Genomic DNA, 16,510 nt, shown 5'->3' on the forward strand with positions numbered 1-16,510 from the left:
CATCCAAGGCACAAGCATCAGGAAAATACAAAATACACAACAGTCAGCAGTACAGTACTTGGAAATATCTTAAAAAAGCTACAAATTGAATTGGGATGCGATTCCTCTGTGAAAGCATGTAGGGTGGGAAAAAAGATGGTAAGATGATGTACTATATTTAAATGCACGATGTTCTTATTTTTGCTTGCATACAATTGTCTGTGAGCCAAATGATGGCTGAGTCAGACCCTGGTTTCGTAAGTATCAGCTGAAGCGTACCTCAGGGCAGGATCCCTTCTGTAATTTATTGCGCTTCACAAAAAACAAAAATCATTCTTTATTGCCTAAGGGGGCATGTGGGTAAAACCAAAAATTTTAATTTCTGTTAAGAGATGGCCTATGCTTTTGAATTTTTAATGGCATTTCCTAAATGGCAACATTTAGGAAGGGCATTTAAATCCCAATACACAAAACTCTAGTTAGCTAAACACATACCTTATTTGTTGGTATCCCTGCAGCAAACGGTCTTCCAGATTTGTATATCCTTAATAACAAGGTCCTGGAAAAAATGGCTGGATTTTTGCCCAGAAGCAGTGTTTGACATCGCAGGGGGTTGGATGTATTTAAAGGATTTGAGGTGAAGTAGTAATTTGAGTAGAAAATTAAAAATCAATCTAGAAAAAGAGAAGCAGCGAGCAACAGCATCAGGGAGCTGGTGGGAAATGTGGGTTCAAGGAGAAAACCTTAAACAGGGAGAAACTGGTAAGGATGTGGCCAGTTTCCTTACAACCCTTTCTCCACTCTTCTCAGCACCTATGAAATGTGTGGGTATTTCTTGCTCCATTTTCCCCACCAGTGATGCTGGTTGGAGAAGAGGTGGCTTGTCCTGAAAACAAGTTTTATATCAGAGAAGATTCAGCCGGGTTGTGCGTAGGTTGTTGTGAGGTTGGGAGATGTTTTTGGAGAGAAAAAACAGCTGTATCCTGACTGAGAGCAAGGAGCATTGACCTCCTGTGATTTGTTCTTAGGATGGGCTGGAGGCTGAATGGTGGCTTTGCTTTTTTTCTCTTTTGAAGTTCAACCTTCAGCCTGTGAGACGAACTTGCCAAAGCAGCACATGGGGATTTCTGCTGGGTTCCCATGTTATGAACAGGGAAGTTTCAAATGCCTAGTTGTCTCACTCCTTTTGAAACTTCAGCTCACATAGATGTTGACCAAAATATCAAAGGGGTTGTTTTTAAATAGGAGTAATAACAGTTGGGGGAGACTGACTCACTGGATGAAACTCTCTTGGATTTTTGAGCTCAAGGAAAAAATAAGTAATTTTTTAGTTGGACTCCGTGGCATTCCTTCATTAGCTTACCCCAGATTTTCATCAGTGAGATCAGGATTTGGACTGTGCACTTCCATGGTCATCAGCTACATGACACACCATGTCAGTAAACACGATGGAGCTGTTTTCTAGAATGATATTCATCAGCTTAGAGGTTCCCTTTGCTAAAATACAGCCAGGATTGGCACCAGCATAACCACCAACCCCAGCACTAGATCATACCCATTTGCCCATGACTGATACTTTATCCAATGTAGTCAAGGGGTATGTTCTCAACACTGAACAAATGTTATTTGTCCTCTTTCAGGCAGTGATAGTCCCAGCCATGCACAATTTCTATGTTTACTGCAGCCAAATCTCATCTCCAAGTTATATGACTCATTTTACATCCCACTACTTGCAAGAGTCTCCCCTCCTTTGCCTGCTTGATCACGTTTTTCTGAGTGGCTTTGCCTTTGGGAGTGTGGGGTTGAACTGGGGGTTGTTCTGGGGGTTGTAAATGAGGTATGTATGTGTGTACGTGCAGATCTGTATCTGCCACATGTCCAAGAACCGGAAACCTCTTGCCTGCTTTTTTCCCTTTCCCTCATCCTTTTTTGCTTTTGCTTATCCCAGGAAGCCTGCTCATTGCCAAAACATAAAGATACTTTATGTAACACTTTGATGTTTCTGCTTCACCTGAAAGAGCCAGAACTGCAAATGCCAATATCCTGGTGAAAAAAAAGAAAGGTTTCTTGGGTTTGTTTCATTCAGCCATTTCCGAAAGAAAATAAACAGGCTAAATACATTCATAAAAATGCATAAAATGCACTGCGGGGATTTTTGAATGACAGTAACAGAGGGGCAGAATTGGCAGGTTTTATACGTGCTGGTGTCGGCAGACTCTCCACAACTTTCCAAGCGATGTTTGAAACTGTTAGGACCCACTAAAAACTGAGGTTTTGCTGGTGCATATTTAGCTTTTCTCCTTCAAATGCTTTTAAAAGTTTTTTTTTATTTTTTGTAAAAACATGTAGGAAAATGTTGGCCTGATTAAGAGCAAGAATGGAAAAAAAGGAAGATGAATATTCCTTACTTATAAAATGAACTGAACTTTATCACCAGAAAGGCTGTGAACACAATTACTTAGTTTTGGGGTGAGAATATCTTAAATAGCTCAATTTTGTTTCCTCTACATGAATATGACTCTCACACTGACAGCCAAATCCAGAGTCAGACTTTCCACCTGAGAATATTTTTGTTTCTCTTGCAAGAAACTCTTAAGAATGGAAGTTAAAAAAAGCAAGTGCTGTGTATTGCTACGCTGGACAGCATTTCAAAAGTCTGGCTTCTTTCCCTTGTGTTTTAAATTATTTTTCCCCTTTTTTGTTCTTGTCTTTAAGCATGAGAGCATTTAAAGGTTCCCACAGCATTCAGGCAGTGGTGTGAAATTACTTTGAATTTGTAATTTTGGGATCCAATATGAATTTGGTGTTTTTGATTCTTGCTAGTGCTGCGTGTGTCCCTAAGCTGCCGAGGCACCTGCAAAGATCCCAAGTGATGTGTGGGTACTGAGAGCAGCAGAACAAGGACTCAATGTCCTACAGGATATTTAGCTTGGTTCAAATTTGTCTTATTCTGCCTGCAAATACTCACCCCAGAGGAGCAGCTGGTAAATAAGACACAATTGAGATGTTTAAACAGAGAAATAAAGCAGAAGCCACAGTTTTCTGACCACCCTGAAAAAGGCTGCTTCCTGACCCAGCCAGGAAGTCCTTGGTGGCCATTGCAGTGGCTGAGGAAGGGACACACACACATCTCTTTTCCTTTGAATCCAAAGTCCAGTATGTCCCATGGCTGATTACTGCGTCTTGCCTGAGGTTGCATTTCTCCCTCGGTTTTGGCAGCGGCTGGAGAGCGGGCATCTAACCCCCATCCACTTGTCAGCTGCAAGGCAGTGTCCTGTGGACCTTCCTGCAGTAGTGATGTGTCTTGCTTTGCTTTTTCTGGAGGTGGTGGAGCCCAGTTCAGTCACACAGACTGGTATTTGGGAAGGTTTACAGTGGATTTTTTATGAGCTGAAGAAACATCTAAATACAAAACTGTTAAAATACCACTAAATTAAAGAGAAAATAACCACCTTATTCTTTCCTATATTTATGTAAAGGATAGCTTCTAATACCTTCCCTTCTCCCATCTCCTCCCAAACCCTTTGCTGTGGGAATTCACTTATCTCCACTCCTTCCTTCACAAACTCCAAAGTAAGTGCTTTTCATTTGATCTTTTCAATCTTGGTGTGTTTTATTTCAGCATTTCACTCATCCTGCTCACATGCATACTAGACTGTAGCACTAGTATTCCCAAATGCCTCGGCAACTCAAGACAGTTGCAGCTGTGGGTTTTTCACACTTCTTTTCCCTTTCACCCTCCAGTTTCCTTTTCCAGTGCCTTTCTTATTCCCCAGAGAGGTGGCAGTCAGTGTAGCACAACACCAAAGCTGCTTCCCAGCATCTGAGGGAGATGACAAGCCCTTTTTGTGATGGTGACTTCAGGGGATGAAATGTGCTAATGCAATGCAAATCACCCTTATGAAACAGCCAAACGTCTTGGGATTCCATCCTAAAAATACTCCACAAATATGGCTCTGGTGCATTTCTTTCATTTCCTCTAGTCAGAGGCCAAATAATCTGAAAATATATCCTTTTTTCTAACTGTCCTGTGTTATGACACAGCTGGAGTTGGTTAAAAATCTAGAGGGCAGTATCTGGCTTAAGCTGATAGGTCTTTGTGTGGCTTTGATTTATTATTCTAGAACAGCCTGTCCCCTCTTCCATCCTGTAGATAGTTTTGTTTTGTTTTAATGAGAAAACCAGAAAAAGGCTGAAGTAGCTTTGCTTTTGTGCTCTCCATGTGTAATGCAAAGTAAAGGTCTTAGGAACGCAGATTCACAGATTTCTCCAAATCAAAGTGGTTTCCCTCATGTATGGCTCTGCTGGCAGGGTGGCAGGTCATTTCAGGGGAGTCCTTGGAGAAACTTTGTCTTCCTGAGTTTTGTAGGACGCAAAAAGAGAGCTGATGAAGGTGGTATTTGTCTGTCTCTAAGACAAATTGAAATTCTCACATTTTAGCCAGGAAGCTAGGTAGTTAAAAGAATACATTTAAAGCCTGGATGCTTTTGGTAATATAAGGAAAGCAAGCTAACCACAGTACTGGGACAGGCTCCTTGGTGTGGCACACTGAGCCACTTCAGAGAGTGGAAATGAGTTAAAAAAACCCCAAAAACTTAATTATCTTGGTATTCAGTTTTCTTTTCAAGTGTAAACTTCTTGTGGCTTTCTGCTCTGCACAGTGCAAGGACACCCCACAGACAGGAAAGAGTGTTGAGCTCTTTAGCGGAAGATCATTTCCATCGGTACCTGAATCGCATCATAGCTGTACCCTTTGGCTCTGAATCTTGCACCAAAGATTTCTAGTTTGGAGCCAGTTTTTCCTCTCTGTGAGGGTGGCAATATGAATCACAGGATAAAGGAAAGCCATGGGGGCAATTTTTTTTGTGAATGTGCATACCAAAATTGTGGTAGACAAGAGTTAAAAAACTATTTAACTTTACTCTTAGTTATTATAAACTGACATTGAAGACAGAGCTGGGGAGAAGGAGATTTTAATGGAAACCATAATAATAAACTTTGCTGTAAAGTGGAGGAAGCAGGTCTCTTTAGACCATGGCTCTGGTTCAACTTGGAGATTATTTTCTAATTCCTGAATCTGTGCCCCTGGTGAAATGTCTGTTGGATGCTGGTTCCCTCTCCTGCAGCAGCTCCAGATGAACTAAAACAAGTCCCAGCTGCCTCAGGAGACGTGAGTGTGTATGTGACTGGTTGTACCTCAGCTTTATGGGGCAAGGAAGAGAAAATCTCTGTATTTAAGCCATCCTGGCACCTGACTCAAAGTCCTCTGAGGTCAGCTGGGGTCCCTGGATCAGACCTTCTTAATAAGCAGTCGTTGTTTCCAGACAAAGCAAAAAAAAATCTGATTTTCTTTGGCTTTGAGGATTTGTTATGTGTTTTTTTTTATAAAGCAGGAAGAGAACCTCAAAGGGCATTTCTTTGTTTTCCCCTGAAAACTGTACTCTTGGCTGCAGACCATCTCTCCTGTACTCAAGCTCTTAAGTGTATTTTATTCTCTCTTCTCCCTGCCTCCCCTTTTTGCCTTCAGAGGAGACTGGCTGCATGTTGCCCTCTGCTATCCCAGGGAAGCTGTTTTCCAGCTAGTAGCGGATATCTACGAGCGACGGACAGGGATGGTGCACAGTGTAAAGCACTACCTGGCAGCTCCTTCCTGGGCCAGCGCTCTCAATGGGACTGGCGAGCGGCTCTTCTACTTCGACAGAGCATCGGGGTGAGCCCTGCATTACCCCTGAGGGGGCAGCAAACCCTCGGGGTCTTTCTCTTACCAGCCCCAGCACTTCCTTCCCCTTTCTAGTAGTTAAAATTCAGGCCTGTCCATCTTGCATGGTCTTGTTATTGATTTCAGGTCAAAATAGATTTACAGGCTGGAGTACCTGTAGTAGGTCTATGTCTGTATCGCCCAGCAGTGATTTCCATTGCTGTTAAGGAAACAGCTCATTTCTTGGCTGAATTTAGCTCCTTTAAGGCATCCCTGCTGCTCAGATTGCTGCAGGTGTGGGTGCACAGTGTAAATAGTTGTTAAAATCCATTGTGCCCCAAAAGGCCATGAAAAGGAGCCCTTTTATGACTGCTGCAGTTCCAACACTGAGGGAGTTTGGGACTTTTCAACTTCTTCATATTCCCATGAAGATATTTCTAAAAATTAGATTTTGTGATTAAAGGATACCACCGTGGTGCATCTCTTATTTTGAAGGCATGAAGAGAGTCCTAGAGATCTTGCACTGTCTTTATAAGACTCGAGGACACCTTTGGTTAAAAAAACATATTACGAAACACTGTTTCTCCACCAGCTAAAACAGTTAGGGAGAAAAAAATACTTTGTGGTCTAACCATGGGTCCCATGATGCTTCACCTGACTAAGTAGCTGCTTCAGGAACAATCCACAAATGCCAGATTTGAAAATAAGGTGGGATATATTTATTCATTCAGCCATAACACATGAGCAATCAAATCCCGGAATGCCTTCCCTGCTAACCAGGCTCCCTGCTGATGGCCAAGTCTCTCTCATCATAGGAACTGTGAAATGACAATTTGCTAATTAATCCTCCTTTCCTTTTTTTTTTTGGGAGGTGAGGAAGGGGAAGTTGCCCAAATTCTGAAAACAGGTTGTTTACTACTGAATAGCAGGGATATGGTTATACCTGTGGGTCTGTGCGGGAAGAGCCATTAGCTGCCAGGAGCCACCTGGACCTGGTACATGCAGATTGATGGGTCTAAACTAACTTCTGGCAGTGTCAGCCTTTTGGTTCTCTCTTTAATTCAGTAGTTTTTTGTTGCTTTTTTTTTTAGCCTTTCAGAGCACAGAAGTTACAGGATTGGCTTTTTCTTTTCCTGTTGTTGTTTTTTAGACTTTATTTCATAATGAGTGGGATGTTCCCCCTTTTTTTTTAACCCCACAGGCTGCGTCCTTGGAAAGGGGCCAAGCTTACTCATTCTTTCTTCCAGACAAATAGAAACAAATATTTAGTTTTAAAAGAAATAGAATGAAAAACCCCTTTAAACCTCACGTATCTGATCCTGCAGCTGAATTGAGATGTTTATATCATTTCTTCAGCCTGAATTGCAGAATCAACACAATTGAAAACATACTTAGAACAGCCAGAAGGAAAAAAGAACTCCAAAGGCCAGAAGACCTGGCTGGCTCCAAGCTTTTGTTGTGCATGCCTAAGGCTAAGCTCTGCCTGTGGGCTGAGGCCGTGAAACAGCAGAGTGCTGAGCAGGAGATGCTGATATTTTCAAGGCAAGCCTGTCTCCTTCACAACAGCCTGAGCTCTTTCTCTGGTGGATGCCACCATGCTTTGGGCAGAGTGGGGTGCCTGGGGCTGGAGAGAGTGTCTGCCCCATTCAGTGCTTGCCTGGTGAAGGCAGCTGGCTTGGGCATACGGGCTGCAAGTGCTGCAGGTCTTGTCATGGCAGGACGAGAGGGGAGCTCAACCTGCACCCTTGCAGGACACATTTTGCAATGGGTGTGCCATGTTACACCAGTCTAAGACAGGGTTGGATTGTGATGTTGGGAAATGTGAGAGATAATGGAATTCAGTAAGTGCAGATCCTCCTTCCACTCAGCTTGTCCTCTAAGCACACGGTGGCTCTTATCCCTTTGTTTGCTCTCATTTGTAGGTACCTATTTGTTCACCTGCAAGCCCATGAAGCTCGGGAAGGACACAGCTACTGCTCTCAGCAAGGCTGCGAGCGCATTAAGATCATGGCACATATGTACCCGGGGGACTCCTGGAGCTGTGACCCAAACCCCTTCCCAGACAAGCCAGCAGCCACCCAGCGCCCTGTGTCCCAGCACCCAGCCGGGCCATGCAGGGTGTGTGGGGCCCCGCAGGTACACACCACATGAAACAACAGCTGAGGTTATGCAGTAGATGTGCAGCCATATCATTTTTACAGCGCATAAAGAAAAAACATAAGGAATTCCCACTCATGAATCTGCCCAGCATCACACAGTATGTGTAGAGGGAAGGGGTTTGCTCTGAATTTCGGTAGCTTTTTGTACTATGCCCCAAAGATAGCCTCAAAGAAATTGCCCAACTGGGAGCATGTGAATGCACATTCATGGAGCCTTTCCCTCCCAATTTCTTTCTTTTAAACAAGAAATACAAGGTCTCTAGAGGGGGCTCAGACTGGATTAGCTTTGAATTCCATAGTACAACACTGCTGATTTCAAACTGGGAAGTAATTCCAGTTAATAGGAATAACTCGGAAATTAGAGCCAGGATCTCTCCTCATTTACTGTAAATTCACCCCACTATAAATCCTATAGAATTGTTTCATACAAGATTTGCATTTGAGTTTATAACCAAGCAATATATATGCAATTTTAAACTGAGTTAGTGGCAGGGTGACCGTCAGAGGTCTCTTCCAACCAGCATTGCCCCGATTCTTTTATAAATGGTGTCTTAATAATGAACACTTATTTGTGAACCAGGATCACAGTTTGATAAAAGGATTCTTAAAGTTTTGCAGTCCTATCTATATGAGCACTGGTACCTGGTGTCACTTTGGTGATGAAAACCAGTTATCAAGCCAGTTGTTATATTTCTGTCTCTGGTGTAATTGCAGCTTGCTATCACTAGCACACCCTCAGTCAAGTATATAAGGATTCAGATCCAATCTCTCAGCAGGACGGACATACAAAACCACTTGACATCCGCATTCATTAAGGTATATTGTGTTTTACTGCATTTGAAATGGTGATTAATCAGGGGAAGCTTTATCTCCAAGGAAAGGTGATGCAAAATCTTGCTGAGCTGTAGAGGAAGGAAATGGGAAGTTCCCTTGGAAGAGGCAGATGCATTGTTCCTCTTACAATTAACTGTACTAAAGTCACTGGGAGTTCGTATTCCATTCAGATGAGGATTTGAGCCCTTAGGAGAAAAAAAAGGTCTTTTATCAACCACAAGAAGAATTAACACCACTGCTCTAATGTGGAGGAAGAGGGGGGAACAAGCACAGAAGTCATTGTTTACAAAGGATGGGGGAAAGAAAACCCAAGTTTGTTTTTCTGATTGCTGGCATTACACTAAAAGACAAAAATAACTGTATTTCACTACTGAAGGGGTGTGGATCTGTCAGGCTGTCCCTACACATGCCTTACATGTCTGTCTAGATGTGAAGGGTGACTGAAATGCTTGCAAGGACATTATCCAGGCTTACATGCCAGTGTGGTACTGAATTATAATTAATGCTGACAAATGCCAAGCAAACATGGGACAGCGTCCTTAAGGAGTCTGAGCCAAGATTTCTTGCCACATTCACTGACTGCATCCTCAATAATGTATTCAAAACCATTAGGTGTTACTGGAAGCAGCATCTCACCTGTGATGAGGTGCAGAGACCTGTGCGTGTGCAGCAGTCGTGGGACAGGTGCAGTATCCTCAACGCTGCTTTGCCTTACCTAAGGCTTTAATGCAAAATACTGTTTTTTGAAAAGTTTTGTTCTGGGCTAAGCAAATGATGAGGTTAATGTCTAAACAAAAAGGGACCATAGGAGCCCTTGTGCTGGTTCCTCAGTGGATTTGCAGAATGCAGACAGGGGCAGTATGCACAGTGGGGCTGTTGCTTTTGCTAGCAGCCACAATTACGTCAGTTTGCAATGCTGGTTGCTCTCTGCTCCGTGTGCATCCAGACTTTGACACACTTCCCAGGCTTAGGAGCATGAGACAGCCAGGACCAGGCGTTTAGTCTGTCTTTGCTCCTCCTCACTCCCCTCTGTCCCCCCCTGCCCCAGGCCTCCCATGGCCCATACAGTCAAGTTTTCCATACCCTTGACACCCTGTTGCATTCAGCATCCTCTGACATCTTGCAGAAGCCCCTTTTTTAACACTTGACTCTCTCATTCATTCTGGCCCTATATTCCACGGAGGGATAAACATGTCTCAGATTGATGGGAAGAATCTGAGCTCCCAGTTGTCTTTGGGCTATGGACAACTATGTGAATTACACTGGCTCATGTTGTATCCTGGGCTTAGCTTTCTGACAGCCTGATCTTGGTATGCTGTTGCTCTCCTTGGTGGTAAATGTGTCCTCCCAGGATAAGCTGTTCCCCAGGATGATGGGAAGATGCACCAGTATCGGGCACCTCAGGGAGTCTTTGCCTTTCTAAAAGCAAGTATCATGGGGCACATCCTGAGAGGAGTAACTTCCAGAAGAAGCCTGTGCTGTAGGACAGGAAGAGAGTAGGAGCCACTTGTGCTACAACTTCTTTGAAGCACTGAGACCGAGAAAGAGTATTTTGGGTTTGATATTTGCACTTCCAGAGAAAAAGTCCATGTGTTGCTTCTATTCCCCCATCTGCTGTCTCAGCACCTCTCCCTTGCTCCGTGGTCAAATCTGCTTTGCCAAGTGACAGTAATTTTCCCCACATGGAAAGAAAGTGGTTATAGGCTGAACTAAGCATTTAACTCCCAGGGTTTTCTGCTTCCCAAATGTATCTTCCTAATACACAAGAGATGACCTCATTCCTCCTGGTTTTGTACCCCATTGAGAACATTTGCTCCCTTGTGCCACTGACCATTTATCAGTGCTGTCACTTCATCTGTACTAATTGTGCATTTAAAATTATAGGGCACACACCCTTGATAATTTCCTTGCTTATAAGTCCTTGTGGAGAAGCAGGGTCAGAGTCTGCCTCCATAAAGCTAACCTCTGTTTTTTTTATTGCAGATAAATGACACCATTTTCCTCTTCAATAGCCATGGGCTATTCTTTGTGGTGGTAGATGCATGTTCAGGAGCTGTTGTGAGTAGGAGGCACTTTGACACAGTTACTGGTGAAAATGCTGCCAGTGCAATAACTGACTATGTTCAAACATCTATAAAAGAGAGGTAAGCAAACTGCTGGCAGCCCAGTTCATGTAGCAACACATGGCTGATAGACAGAGAAAGGAAAATGACCTACTTTCACAACCAAACCTGTGCTCTGAAGGAATCTGGCACAGATCAAATATATACAAATCCCAAATATCACCTAGATAATAAGAGGAACAGGGTCTCTTTCCCAGGATTGCACAGATTAGAGCAGGCAGAAACAGGTTTTCTGGTAAACTGGCAATTCCTTCTAAATTAACCATTCAGTTTCCAGCATGGAGTAGATAAGGTCCTTCCAATGACATTTGCAATCCTGTGCTGCTGTCCTGGTGTCCAGCAATTTCCTGGCAGTTAATGATTCAGTTTTCCAGTTCTGAAACCAAGTCGATTTTTGCTTACTCTTACTGTTTTTGCCTTTTGTAACAGATGAAAATCATAGGTGTGCCAGATTTTCCAATAGGACTTTTCCTGGGTGAGCCAATGAATAGACCTGCCTGCCTGCAGGCTCTGTTACCTTGCATGTGTCCTGGCAATGGTCTGGACCATCTCCACTTCTGTCTGTCCCACATTCCTTGTGGGTTTATGTGTTGCCACATAAACATGGAACAACAGAGATTTATAGATAAATTCTTGGCTGCTGGCAGGAGCAGGTCAAATAACCAGAAAACAGACTTTCAGCCCAAAATATTTCTGAGCAGTTAATGACCAAAGATTTGAACACTCCTGAGCTATTACATCTGTATTTATGCACATGAGTACATTCATGTATCAAACATGCATGAAGTGACATATATCCATATGATGCCTACATATTTGGTTTGATTTTCTTGTAAGATGTGTATTTTGCAACTCTAGGCATGCAGCTAAATGCAGCCACTTCTGCCAGTAATTAATTGCAGGTACAATTCACTGGGGGCTGAAAGCACATCTTTGAGGATCTAAGTTGGATGGAAGCTTGATTGAAAACCAGACCCAGAATACAGATGGTTTCAGAATCTGAGGACTGCACAGCAACTGAATTTCTTCTGTTGCTGAATGTCCCTCTCCCATAAAGGGATGCACTTGCAAACACTCACTTGTGCTTATTTTGATTCCATGAGAAGTACAGGTTTAATTTAGGAACATTTAAACAGAGGCTTAAACTTAGGAAAGTTTACATGGGATCAAAATCAAAGGGATTGAAACATATTCTTAAAGTTAAGCAAGCTCTTAAGTAGTTTTCTGAATTGGAGTTTAAAGGTCTTGTGGATTCTTAATGAAATAATATTTTGCAATCATGTGGTAATGACTTTCCTTCTTTTCAGATCACTTGTTCTCGTGTGCTCTAGAGATATTGCAGATGTGGTGGGGAGCTCTGAAATGCCTATTTTTACCAGGTTAGGTTCAGCAAAGCCTATTGTCATCCACAAGGAAGGTAAATGTATTTATTCTACCATTTTCTTTTGCTAAAGAAATACTGGTATGTTTCCTTATCAAAACTGTACACATCCTTATATACTGCTTATTGATAGACTTCCTAGCACAGTATCCTAGCTGTAACCTAGTAAAAACTTGGATGGTGAGAAGTACGAGAGTTATTTCAGGGTTTTGACTCTACGTCACCAGTGAGAAGCTGCATGCTTCAAATTTTTCATCCTAAAGGGAAGTTGTTTTTCTAATCAAAAACAGAAAAAAAAAGTCATTTGATAAAGATTCCAAGTTCAGCTGCTTTGCAAGGAAAAACAATCATAAATGGAAAAGTTAATGAAAAAGAAAATTACCTGAAGTGAAATAGGAGCTTTTATATATATAGAAGGAAGGTAAAATCACCAGTTTTGGAAAGTTCTTATTACAGTTTTACCTTGGATTGCTGCAACAAATCCATTGGTATCATTAGTCCAGGAAATCCATGCTGGGTTTCCTCCTGGAAGACTGGGGCTACTGAGTCCAGGTTTGGGTGAATAACCTGGGTGATTGATAAGGAAATCACAAAACCAACCAACCAGCCTGAGTTTTAATTTGCAGTCTCTCAAGCAGAGATCACCTGGAGAATTGGCTGTGTTTCCAGGTGTTTCCAGCTTTTTTTTTATTTATTTTTATTGGGGGTTTGGGGATTCCGCTCCCCCCCCCCGTTTTACTGAAATTTGTATCAATTTCTGGTTCAAGTTTCAAAGTTCATTGCTATAAGCATTCTGGGGGAGGACAGCGTAGTCTTTTAAAGCAGAGACAGTGATTTCACTTTGGTGCCTGTTTGATTCCCAAAAAGCTGGTTTTATTTTCATCCTTTTAAAAGCAAAACTTTGAAGTTTTCTCTTTTTTTTTTTTTTTTTTTTGTCCTGAAACCTCATTGCTTCATTCCTTCGTCAAAGCCCTGAATACTTTCGAAAAGAATTTTTTGATTAAAAACCAATCTGTTTTGTTTGTTTTGTCAAACTTTGTTCCCTGAACCACCTTTGCCACTCGCATGGGCACAGCACTTCCAAGTCATTTTGGGAGCTCGGTTCAGCCTTCAGCCCTGAATGCTCCTGGGGCACAAAAAGCAGCAAGCAGGACCACCACCCTCCTGGGGGCATGCTAGTTGGTGGTCACCTCTTTGCTCTGACACTTTGGCAGGATGCTGGTGCCTCCACTGCTGCTGATCACGTGTAGCCCCTGTTTTGTTTTTCCTAAGGGCAAGGGTGTTCACCCATGTGTCTGCCCTGATTTCCAGTCTGACTAATTACATTCTGCTTATGAGCTTTCTCCTGCTGATTCAGGTATGTGCACTATTTGACTTCACAGCTCCAAAAGCAATTGCATGCAGGACTGATCTGCACTGGGGGGGGGGGGGGGGGGGGGGGCTGCGTTCCAGGGCAGGATGGAGCATTTCTCCCAAATGCATATTGCTTCTGCCAAGGATAATGCAAAAAACCCCAATCCACTTGACCCCAGCAGGATCAGGATTTAGGGTCTTGTTGCCTGGTTTTTCAAAACCTGATTTAAATTAGAAGTGCTTACAGGAATAGACTCAATCCAACCAGCTGCAATAGCCTTGAGAGTCTTTGCAATGAAAAACATACTATAAACACAAGACAGTATTATTAAAATAGAAGAATACATAATGCCTCTGTACTTTGTGACAGGACCAGAGCACAGGCGACATGGGAGATAGTTTCGGCATAACAGGAAGAAACTGATGTAAACCAATAAAAGAAGGATTCAAAGTGCCTAACCGTTTTCAGGTAGTCAAATACGAAAAAGTACCAGTCTCATGTAAAAGTAAAGAGTAAATCAATACTTCTGCTAACTGACATCTGGGAACCCATTGAGATAAATGGTGCAGTGAGGTTCTGGCTTCAGTGAGGCTCATTCCCTCTTTCATCATCCTTTTTCTCTCCTAAATGTTCTGTTATTTTAATCCAGGAAAAGAAAAAAAAAAGACTGAGAAGGTCCCGTCATGTGGAGGGAGCCTGTGCTGCACTGCTAGTAAGTGAACCAACCCATCCAGAGGATCACTCTCTTTGTGTCTGTTTTTCAGGGAGTTTTGCCATGCTTGGCTATAAAGGACAAGCCAAACCCTCCTGGATTAAAGTCCTTAATCATGCTGGTTATCAGAAAGCTGCTTCTTTACAGCATTACGTTCCCTTGAAGCTGAAAGAATATCAATGTCCAGCTAATGCTGATGAGCCGCCAAAATCTGCTTTTTCTCAGAGCAGCTCGGAACACATCTCTACAGAGGCTGCAGCTTCCTGGGATTAGCATCGCTGGGGAACACCAGCCAGGCAAAGCCCGCTGCTGCCACCAAAGCTGCTCTTGTTTTCATGGGATTGTACCAAACCAATGGTGTTCACTTGTATATAGTATAACTAATAAATATAGTCTCATCTTAACCTGCTGTGGCAGAGCTTTATTTTGCAAACAGTACCTCACAGGGCGGAACAGGAAAAGCCTGTGGGCTGCCTTTCCCAAGGAGAAGCATTTCAACATACCTATGATTTGGTGTCAAAAGGTAAGTTTCAAAGGCAAGAACCTGCTCTCCAGTATCACAGAGACTGGAAATGGAATTTGGCGTGGAAGCTTTAGCAACATCCAGGGAAACAGATGAACTTCAGCAGAGGTAGGGAATTCTCCCTTCACTTCTGTTTTCCCTCCATTAATGTCTGCTTTTAAAACACCTAAACATCCACTTGCCCTGGCATTTTAGGCGAACTCAGTAACATCTGCTTGGTAAGCATGAAGTGATCTTACGATAATATCTTCTAATTGAACTGAATAAATAGGGTGCTGCAAGGAGTTATAAATGCACTTCTGTCTGTAGCTAATGACTGGTGAAATGATGTTTGTCCAGCTGATGTGAACATTTAATTAAAGACTACAGGAATAAAACCCAGGATAAAGTATGTGCTGCATAAGGTTAAGTCTTGCCTTCCTTCCAGACGATGCTTGTATTGACTTTCTGCTCCCATTGCGGACCGAAATACTGCCAGTAGTAGTGGTTAATTCTCTTTGATTTTCTGTTTATGCTGCTGCTTTATGAGGTAAAGACAAAAATAGAACTTTGTATGCAAACTGAGGAACAGCTGATGACCTCGCTAACAGTTTAAGTACAAATGATGACTTGTTTTGGTTTGAAAATGATGTTACTTGGTGGCAGCAGTGAAGGGCAAGCAATTACAGGCTATCCATGGCTTTGTCACATGGCTTACTCAAACAGGTAGGTGAAGGCTTTGTTACTAATGTCCTGTTGTTTCTTTGAAGTTCTCAGAAACGGCCAAACAAGTTGCTACAGGGAAAGGTTAGTATTTTGTTGGCCAGACTTTTGCTCCCTGGTGAGTTAGTCGCTCTGGCATCCGCACACCGGCCAGCTGATATTGTGCCTCTGAAAGGGGACTGAATTCTTTGGCTGGGACACTTGCCTCCATCAGACACGTACTGGCCAGTGGTCCTTGGACGTGGGCTGAGGGAACACCTGGAAGTTTTACAAGCAGAGAAGGAGACTGTAGCTCCATCCCCACACCAGGTAGGAGAGATGTGAGTTGGGATGGGCTGGGGGAAAGTTCCTGGCTTGCTAAAAAGTGTGAGGAAATCACTGATACTGCTCAGTAAAGGTAAGATAAAGAGTGATGCACAGGACATGATGGGCCTGTGCTGGCCCCCATGGGCAGCAGCAGGGACTAATGCACTCTGTGGAGAGAAGTGGTACAAGAGCCTGAGCAGCTCATACTGACCCTCCATGGAGCTCCCTGAAGTCCATTTGAACTCCTGTTAGTACCTAATTGCCATGATTTCTGAGGCTGTGCAGGGAAAGAGAAGCAAGATGTTTCTGGCTTGTGAATATAAACCCAACACTGGAACAAGTATTTGCAGAGCAAGCTTTCAGCCTCTTGGAGATTTATTTGATAATCTGTGACAGGTCCAGACCCTGGATCCCAATAGAACTTTGCAGGGTTCCAACCCCAGTCTGAGACTAAACAATCGGCAAAGGAAGAGCCTGGTGAAGGAAGGAATGTGCCTAAAAGTCTGAAAAATCTCTATTCCTCCTCCTGCCTCAGAAGGAGAGCAAATGGCAAATGTCCTGGAGGGGAAGGCGTGGCGCCGTGGCGAGCCAGATGCAAACAGTAAAGTACCACAAAAGCAAAAAGAAAAATATTTACATCCTGATGCAGTTATTTGGGTAGTTAAAAGCAGCAGTTTGAAGAGGATTCAGGATGCTGTGATCGTCTTCAGCCACTGCACACAGTTTCCTTTCCTTGGGA

General features: G+C 43.0%; 1 protein-coding gene across 1 annotated transcript in view; it reads left to right on the plus strand.

Annotated features, from left to right (window-relative positions):
• The window catches only part of LOC133265897 (inactive cell surface hyaluronidase CEMIP2-like), a 51,009-nt gene extending 36,365 nt beyond the window's left edge, over positions 1-14,644 (plus strand). Inside the window, exons 18-23 of the mRNA XM_061446813.1 lie at positions 5,507-5,689; positions 7,600-7,813; positions 8,551-8,652; positions 10,654-10,814; positions 12,101-12,210; positions 14,293-14,644. Coding sequence (XP_061302797.1) covers positions 5,507-5,689; positions 7,600-7,813; positions 8,551-8,652; positions 10,654-10,814; positions 12,101-12,210; positions 14,293-14,513 — 991 coding nt within the window. The 3' untranslated portion in view covers positions 14,514-14,644. The remainder of the gene's footprint in view (positions 1-5,506; positions 5,690-7,599; positions 7,814-8,550; positions 8,653-10,653; positions 10,815-12,100; positions 12,211-14,292) is intronic.
• The last annotated feature ends 1,866 nt before the right edge of the window (positions 14,645-16,510 follow it).

Source organism: Pezoporus flaviventris, unplaced genomic scaffold, assembly GCF_033815535.1.
Source record: "Pezoporus flaviventris isolate CSIRO_AGI_PZ_B2104156 unplaced genomic scaffold, CSIRO_AGI_Pfla_v1 ptg000006l, whole genome shotgun sequence".
In the NCBI taxonomy this organism is placed as follows: domain Eukaryota; kingdom Metazoa; phylum Chordata; class Aves; order Psittaciformes; family Psittacidae; genus Pezoporus; species Pezoporus flaviventris.